Source organism: Bidens hawaiensis, unplaced genomic scaffold (assembly GCF_021521415.1).
Source record: "Bidens hawaiensis isolate Kalapana, Puna unplaced genomic scaffold, B.hawaiensis_p1.1 tig00005851_1, whole genome shotgun sequence".
In the NCBI taxonomy this organism is placed as follows: Eukaryota; Viridiplantae; Streptophyta; class Magnoliopsida; order Asterales; family Asteraceae; genus Bidens; species Bidens hawaiensis.
Window position 1 is genome coordinate 1,409,977 of NW_027491385.1, and position 9,470 is coordinate 1,419,446.

The 9,470-nt window shown below is 31.4% G+C and overlaps 1 protein-coding gene across 1 annotated transcript; it reads left to right on the plus strand.

Annotated features, from left to right (window-relative positions):
- The first annotated feature begins 1,800 nt into the window (after positions 1–1,800).
- Positions 1,801–5,332, plus strand: LOC143630882 (protein trichome birefringence-like 10). Its single transcript, XM_077099776.1, has 4 exons — positions 1,801–2,297; positions 3,298–3,696; positions 4,242–4,400; positions 4,954–5,332. Exons 1-4 carry the CDS (start codon positions 1,846–1,848, stop codon positions 5,330–5,332), a joined length of 1,389 nt encoding a protein of 462 aa, XP_076955891.1. The 5' UTR covers positions 1,801–1,845.
- The last annotated feature ends 4,138 nt before the right edge of the window (positions 5,333–9,470 follow it).

The following is a 9,470-nucleotide window of genomic DNA, read 5'->3' on the forward strand; positions in this document are numbered from 1 at the left end:
TTTCGTATGCAAGTTTTGTGGCTATATTTATTATATACTAATATGATTAAACTTATGAATTGCTCACCGACCTTTGTGTTGACAAACTTTATTTTATGAAATGTTGCAGGTTTGCATCTTGGTTGATTTATGATTGTGAAGAAAACGACATCAAAGACCTTAGGATATTAGTAAAAATGAACAATATCAAATTTGCCATATTTTGTGATATCTTGTTTATGGTTATTTTATGGATAATTGTTATGTGACATTTTCGATGTTGTGAAATGAAATGAGTTTATTAAATACTGTCACTTTAATTAGTGTCATGTGCTTATGAACAATCGTTACACCTCGGCATGTTCCGCCGCCTTTGGTCGAGGTGTGACAAAGGGTTTGGGTTTCACCAAACCCAGATAACTCTTAAATGGGTTATAAAATCTCATAATATTAAAAATTAATTTCATCAAATATTATAAAATTAGTGATATGCTAAAAATTAATATATATTTTTTTAAAAGATATTATTTATATTAATAAACAATTTTATAGTGAAATAAATAAGCGAGTTATGTGCCTCATCAAATACAGATAGCTTCTAAACGGGTTATAACATCTCATTTATTTATGAAACCCTTTCATCATCGAACCCTAAGTATATTATTAACTTTTTTAAAATAAATAAAATTAAAATCCAAAAAATATATAAACATTAGGATCGAAAAATGAAAACATCCCCCCGTAATACGGGGGATAAAACATTAAAACCTAGTTAAATACTAAAGTACACCTCTAACAATTCCTATTAATTTTAAGTTTCTAACATATCCGTCCCAAACACATGTTAAAATATTATTAAACAAGTGTGTTACGAACTTATGAGGTTATACTTCAATAAGATTCTTATTAGTTATTACCAAACTTGATCTTTAATTCATAATAAAAAATGACTTCATACATAAAGTGTTAAACAACGTTTCTAACATTTGTTTCTTATTATGAACAAGTTGAAGTATTTAATAACTTTAACATACTATTTATTAATTTTCTAAGATCATATAACATATAGATTACATTCAGTTTCAATGTTGAAACCAAGTACGAGACAGACACAATTTGAGTAATCTAACGGATATCACATAATATCACACCCGTCTCAAATCCGTGATAACATCTTTCAGCGTCCTTAGTAGTCAGTCCCAGTCCGTTGTTTGTAACATTCTAAAAAACCATCAAACTAGGAGGACTTAAGTTGCACACACCACATATCCATGGTCCAAACTTTTTCATATGACGCGGTTGGTAAAAGATTTCAATGTCGTTTCACATGTTTTCCACTACCTTCAATCCCAAAACCGTTTTCATCAAAAGCACACTCAAATCGATCTTCTTTTTAATCCTCATGAATGCTACTTTACTCATCCCATCAAGCAAACCAATAACCCATCAATTAATTTGTTCTTGCTTCCACCCCACATCACATCACAAATCCATCAAATTCTTCAAAACCCATCATTTTTATCACAAATGGTTCAAAACCCATCTCACAAACACTCCAATTCATCTTATCACATCACCACTTTCATCAAATTCAAAACCTTTATCCATTAATTTGTTCTTGCTTCATCACACACAGTCACACACACACCCCTGTTACAAATCCATCAAATTCTTCAAAACCTATCAATATTATCACAAATGGTTAAAAACCCATCTCACAAACACTCCATCTCATCTAATTGCATCACCACTTTCATCAAATTTCAAACTTTTATCCATTAATTTGTTCTTGCTTCATCACACAAACACAGTGACACACAGACACCCATTTTACAAATTCTTCAAAACCCATCAATATTATCACAAATGGTTAAAAACCCATCTCAGAATCACTCCAATTCATCAAACTACATGACCAAATTCAACAAATTTCAAACCTTTAAACTCTTCGAACCGTCGTTACCGATTCTTGGGTTTTTGTTCATTACAGTGGGTGTAATAATTGGGTTTTGTTACTTGGATTACAGAAATGTTGCTACTGGGGGTGCTTTTAGATACCCAAATGAGTCAAATAAGTTTAGATGGTTGAAATTTGGTGGGTATTCGGGTCGGGTCAGAAAAAGATTTGATTTTTTGGGTGAAGATGGAGATGGGTGTGACGTGTTTGATGGTGATTGGTTGTGGGATGAAGGGTATCCGTTGTATGAGTCTAGAGATTGCAGGTTTTTGGATGAAGGGTTTAGGTGTTCCGAAAATGGACGGCGAGATCTTCTTTATACTAAATGGAGATGGCAGCCTAAAGATTGTAACTTGCCCAGGTTTTATAAATTTTATGCAGTTTTATATTTTGATTATTATTTTTTTGCAGTGTATTTGCTTAGTTTGCTGTATTTGTAACCTTGGTTGTGCTGAAATTTGTTAACTTTTGATGGTGTTTAGTTTTATATGAATTATGATTATTTGGTAATGTGATATATGCAAAAGGGTATATAAGTAAATATAATTTAGTTTTTGATGATTAGCGATAATTATATAATTAGGTACCGCTGCAACGATAAAGATTAACCGCATTAATTTAAATTGTATATTTGTTGCCTTGGATAATCGTATATTTTGGTACCGATGCAACGATCAAGATCGTTAACCGCATTAATTTCGATTGTATATTTGTTGCCTTGGATAATCGTGTATTTAGGTACTGATGCAATGATAAAGGTCCTTAACCGATTCTTTTAAGGAAAATTAGTTTTATGATTTTAGGTTTAAAATTGGTTCTCTATTGAAATTGAACGGGCTATTGCGATAATTCGATAATCTTAAAAAAAAATGCATATATGACAATTCTTAGAATAGAAGGAAAGGTTTGGTCTTTTGTACATGAAAGTGGCCTATTCTTATATTAAAAATGACATTTATGGTAATGCATAACCAAGTTAGAGTTCCTTGATTATTTACTATTGTTTTTTCCACAAAGAGGTGAGTAATGTGTTACATCAATTTTAGATATTGTGGTTTGTTAATTACTTGTCTATTTTACCATTTACAGTCAAGTGAATGTAACACCTGTCTGCTCTATAGAAGCTCATTTTTAGTCATCAAGTCACCACATCAAATAAAGAAATTTTTATTTGGAATGTTTTCTAGTTTTATTGTTTTATTCAATTATCAAAAGTTGTAACACCTTGGACAAATCTCACATCCTGTGCTAACGTCGTTGGTTGATATTACGTGTGTATTTTTTTTCTTAGTTGATTTTATTGCTTTATATGTTTCAAAACGCACGTCTTATATCGTTTACTTGTTTTGTGACGAAAATAGATTTAACGCGAAACGAATGTTGGAGAGCTTAAGGGACAAACGAATAGTTTTTGTCGGGGATTCAATCGGAAGAAACCAGTGGGAATCGCTTCTCTGCATGTTATCCTCTGCAGCTCCTTCTAATACAAGTAATGATTCAATATACGAAGTAAATGGTAATCCAATCACCAAGCATAAAGGTTTCTTGGTGTTCAAGTTTCGGGACTACAATTGCACTCTCGAGTATTACAGGGCTCCTTTTCTCGTGTTGCAAAGTCGACCGCCTCCAAATTCTTTACCAGAAATAAAGACTACCCTTAAATTGGACCAAATGGATTGGACTTCATTGAAATGGAGAGATGCTGATGTTCTTGTTTTTAACACGGGGCATTGGTGGAACAATGAAAAGACTATAAAGGGGTATGCAATATGTTACCGCCTCTTTATTTTTATTATCATTCGTGCCAAAATATGATTCTGTTTGCAAAGCTAGCAAAAATTCTTTTAAATTGTGTTTCTGTTTTTTTGTTGTTTTGCTAAAGCTGGCAATTTCTTTTTAAATGGTATTTTTGGATTAGGGTTTTAAATACCTCCAGAGGGTTCGACGCGCAAACGATAGTTTTTTACGAGAACAGAAAGAACAAAATAAATCATTAGTTTGCTCAGTTTTTAAAAAATTAAAATACAAGAAAATGGTTAAAGTGCAATGTTTAGTAATCTTTTTTTACATTCCAAAAAATATACATAAACAAAATTTGTTTATTTATAGAGCCTACATGTGTAGGTGTATTTTCTATGCATAATTTTAACTATTTGTGAACCATAGATGGGAAATTTTAAATGATTTAGGTTTGTTCTTGCAATAATTTAGTTTTGACCTTAAAAGTCAAATGGTTCTTCTGGTGGCAGTCATGACCAATCTAAAGAAACTAATGAGTTTATGATTCAATTTCGTTACTGATCAGAGGCTGTTACTTCCAAGAAGGAGCTCAAGTAATAAAGGAAATGGAAGTCGAGACCGCATACAAAAAGGCATTAGAAACTGTATTATCTTGGATCAATACCGAAGTAAACAGAACAAGAACACAAGTTTTTTTCCGTACATACGCCCCTGTTCATTTCAGGTTTTTTTTTTCATCCCCGGTTTAGAATGTGCATGGATCAGCTTTCTGCTCAAATCGAACCAAAAACAAAAATTCTGCTTTTAGGTTTTGAAAACTGTTCATTTTCGGTTTCTACAATGTGTTCGGTTCGGTTTTGGTTTTTTCGGTTTTATTATATGGGCACGATAAAGCCGAAAAAACCATAAGCCGAAAAAACCAAAAACTAACGTTTTTCTAAACGTAAAAACAATATTTTTGTTATACTAACGTTTTTCGAAATGCAAAAACCGATATTTTTGTTTATTAACGATTATTTAGTTATTAAACGTTTGTACCTAAAAGTTTTGGGCTACACCGTTATTGATTTCTTATAATTTAATTAAAATCGGTTAATAGGTTGGGTTCAGTTCTGATTGGTTCGGTCGTTTTTTCGGTTTTTGTTCACGACTGAGACCGAACCAAAAAATCAATCTTTGTAAAAAATTAGCCAAACCCTCGTTTTTTTTTTGGATTCAGTTGCGTTGATTATTCCGTGCAATTCACTTATTTCGCTTAATGATAATCATTTTCACAGAGGCGGGAATTGGAGAGCCGGCGGAAGTTGCCACCTGGAAACACTCCCAAATTTAGGCTCTAATCCACTGCAATCATCTTCAAACTGGCCACAATATCAAATATTCAGAGACGTAATTTCAAACCGATCAAGAAACCTATCAACCAACTCCACCAAATCGATGAACATAGTCAACACAACATTTATGTCGTCAATGCGAAAAGACGGGCATCCTTCTCTTTATTATCTCGGCCCGAAACTCAGCCCTGTGGCTGTGCGCCGGCAGGATTGCAGCCATTGGTGTCTTCCTGGTGTTCCTGATGCGTGGAATGAGATTCTTTATGCGCTAATTATGAAACAGGCAGCTGTTTCCGCAACGAATTCTTCTACGGTTCATTGACTTGTGCTATGATGGAGGCAGAGTGTATATATGATGCTTTTTCTGCGGATTTTTGCGTTGCTATAGACATTGGAGGAGATGATTCAAGAGGCAACTGTATATTAAGGTTGCATTTGATTTGATTCGTCAATGTTTTTGGCATAGAATAGAAGGCAAGAAACTCATCTTTACTTGAATGACAAAGCCATATAATTTACAAGCAAAGTATTTATGACAAACGAACTCGAACCTGATGGGTCGATCTGAAATCTGAAATATAATGGACTGGTTATCGGTATGTGATTAGTTTTCAAAATTTTTGCGGTCTGAAAATCTGAAACATGCATACTTTTATTTTTGCTTTTAATTTTACTGTCTTTGGTAATGGTAAAATGTATATAAAAATTTTGATGGGTAATTTTTATAACAAACTATGGGTGTATTCGATACATGGGGGTAAATCTCATACGCGAGTAATTACTTATTAGTCCGATGGGTATTAGGCCGGCTATGGGTAATGGGATGTATTTTACAATTGAGTATGAGACTGAGATTTTTAATATGGATTCTATTGTCGTCTCTGCAAGTAATGAACACAAACTAGTTTTAGAAATGCATTTGAGTCAACTTACTACCTAGTCGATCTAGATTTATAAAAAGATTATTTGATATGAATAGGTTCAAGTCATCGGGGTTGAGCTTGAGCAACTTGAGTAGAAGTTGAATTTGATTATCAAGATTCAAGTACTGATTGGCTCAAGGTGTCCGAAAACCTGAAACATGATTTGGTAGTAAGGTGACTCTCATGTAGGGCTGTTTACGAACCGAATCGAGCGAAGACTTGCTCGTTGCTTGGCTCGTTTACAACCGAACTGAGCGGCTGAAATTCGAACCGAGCGAAAATCGAAACAAGCCAAAATCGAATCAAGCATTTTTCGATTGAACATCGAGCGATTTTCGAGCTTATTTATTTCTTTTTCACTCTAAAAATTTTAATAAGAAACAAGTTTAAAGGTTGTATATAATATATTTTGTAAACAATTAGTAGTTTTAGAAAAGCGCGTAACATGTAAATTTTTAGGAGAAAAAAACTTGAAATGAGATATAATGAACATGTAAACAAACTTCTAGTATTCTGAAAACTTGAATCGAATTAACGAAACCAAAAATTGATGAAATAGAAAAATTTAAAAATGTATACTTATATTTTATATGTGTTGTCTATATATTTATATATTTGTTCATATATATATATATAATTATATATAAAATAAATTAAAAATATTCGAGTCGAACCGAACCGAGCAGACCTTTGCTCGTTGCTTGGCTTGTTTACAAACCGAACCGAAGCGAGTGGCTCGTTTACAATCGAGCGAAAAACGAGCTAGCATTTTCCGAGCGAGCGGCAAGCTAGTTTGAGTAGCGAGCGGTTTGGACGACCCTACTCTCATCAGCGTATATAAATTAAGAGGTTTAGGCTTTAGTGGACTAACTAGATCAACCAACAACAATTTGTTCAGCCCAAATGTGAGGAATCCACTTCAAAATTTGTTCAGACAATAAGATTGGTTTCAACCCAAAATTACCACAACTTTATTTTCAATTTATTTTGAGTATACTTAGTTTCATTGTGGATATTTTTTTTTAGCTTAAACCTACAAATAATGATGATACACAAATTAATCATGCATAATTAACTGTATACAAAGTTATTGCATATAGAAAATTATTAACAGTATTAAAAGTGATATTTCCAAAAGTAAAGAGTAGGTATAAACTTTTGATTATATAAGTTATTACTATCAAAGAAGGTCAGAGAGATGAATACATGATGATTTTCATTTTTTTATTGCCGGATTTTTTTACCACGTGCTAACATTTACATTGAAATCCTTATTTTCATATAATTTAATTAAAAAAACACCTTTATTCATAAAATTTTTTCATCTTTTAAAAATATCATATATATGATTCCTCGTAAGTCGTATTTATCCTTATTCAATTAAATATACTTATTGATTTATTTTTGTTATACTTACTCTTTTTTCCACACACAAAAATATGTAATGAATATATAGAGTGAATAGTTATGTAGATTCCATATATCTATAATCTATACTTATATTTTAGAAAAACGGTTGGAGTGCAAAATGTGATAAATCCATAAAATTTTCCTTAAAATATATATAGTTGGGAATAATATAAGGATTCTAGTTGAATGCTTTTAGTTGCAAAAAATTATGTGGGAAGCCTCCTTCGTACATAGTAGTTAGTAATACATATTTAATATTATTTTTATTCACTTTTAAATTGCTTTAGGACTACTTTGAGTACATAAGTAGATACATTTTTACATATTTAGATAAATTATATATCTAGAATCTGTTCGATATGAAATAATGGAATGCTGAGACTTTAATGAAATGGTTAACGGAATGAAATTGCTTGCTACCAGTCCGTTGCCCTGTTTTAATTAAACTATGGGAATTGAATAAATCATTATTTTATGTTGTTTGGTAGGTATGAAAAGACACATGAATGATATACAAACGAAAAGAAAATGCCACTACCTCAAAATATACTTTTAACCAAAGCATAAAACGGTAATGGCGACGGTCGGTGGTGACGGCGTCAGTGATGGTGTAGAGAAAGTAGGGTGAAAGAGAGAACGACATAAAAAAAATACAAGGATGTGAAGAAGTGATTTTTGATGGGTTTAGAGAGAATGAGCTTATTCATTATATAATCGGTGATTTTATTTTATTGGCTAACCAAATACCATGTTAATGATACAAAGTGAAAGTGATACATGATAACAAAGAAATATTTCTCAATAAAAAATAATTGAAATATGAGTATTTAAAGACTACCATTATAGTGGGATAATTTTTATAAAAGAGATTTTTATATTTTATAGTGGGACCCTTTTTATAAAAGAGATTTCTATATTTTGACAGGTTTGTGAAATATTTGAAATTACAGAATTAATTATGGAATATTGAAATTAAACATAATGAAATATACTGTACTATTATTAAAACAATATATATTTCTGTAAATAACATGTATTCTTATAATTTCTTTCTAATAACTTAATTTAAACTTAAATTAAATTATATTCAACTTCTACATTTCTTCTTAATATGATAAATCAAAATTGAATTAAAATAATCAACCTTATTGATTTGATCGGTTCCACATATACTTCACATAAATTTGTTTATATCTTATTATTTATTAAATTGTTTTTATTAGTTGTAATTCTTTTTTATCATGGCAGATTTATGTAAAATAATCTGTTAAATTGATGATTATAATATAAATCTATAAGGTATGCTATTAAAATATTATTAAATTCATTTTTTTTATTGTATTTTTTTAATTACATGTTTATCACACGGGCTCTAACCTAGTCAAGATATTAAATAAAAAATAAATTACATAAATCATCTTGAAAACACGTAATCTAAATTTGGAAAAGATTAAATGTTACGAAAACTAAGGAAGCATACTTCTTTAATAAAATTGGAGGCCTAAATTATTATGTATTTTAGGCATGACAACTGGGTTTATGATGAGTTGCCACATGGTCTTCAGGTCTGGCTCATCAAGACATTTTCGTCCACTGATAATGAGCTTTGTAATTCCACACTAGCCCAAATTTTCCCACACCATGGGAACCTTTCCTTTCCGAATTTATATATTAAAATTTGTATATCATATAGTGACCTATGTGTGAGAGATGATGGATAGGAATATTATATGCTTTGGGATTTGGAAGCTTTAGTCAGATCTATGTTCCAATGTTTATTTAAATTTTGTTTTGATTCAAGAACATGAACATGGAGAGAGAATCAACCAAGGAACATTGATCTTGGCTATGTACTATGAATCCTAACTTGGAAGGAATCAACACCCAATAAACATGGATGTGCTATAGTAGTAATCACTAGAACAATTTATATTTTATAAATTCTATGTTATAAAATTTAAATTTTGGGTGTAATTAGGACTATGTGAGCCCTATTGACAGTGTTGCAAAAATCCTAACTAGACACTGATTAATCCTTAATTAATCGCTAGTCCCACTTCACTGATAAATTTTTTGCTAATCGGTCAATGGTCAAATTCGCGGCCAAAATCAGCGGTTTCCGGTGAG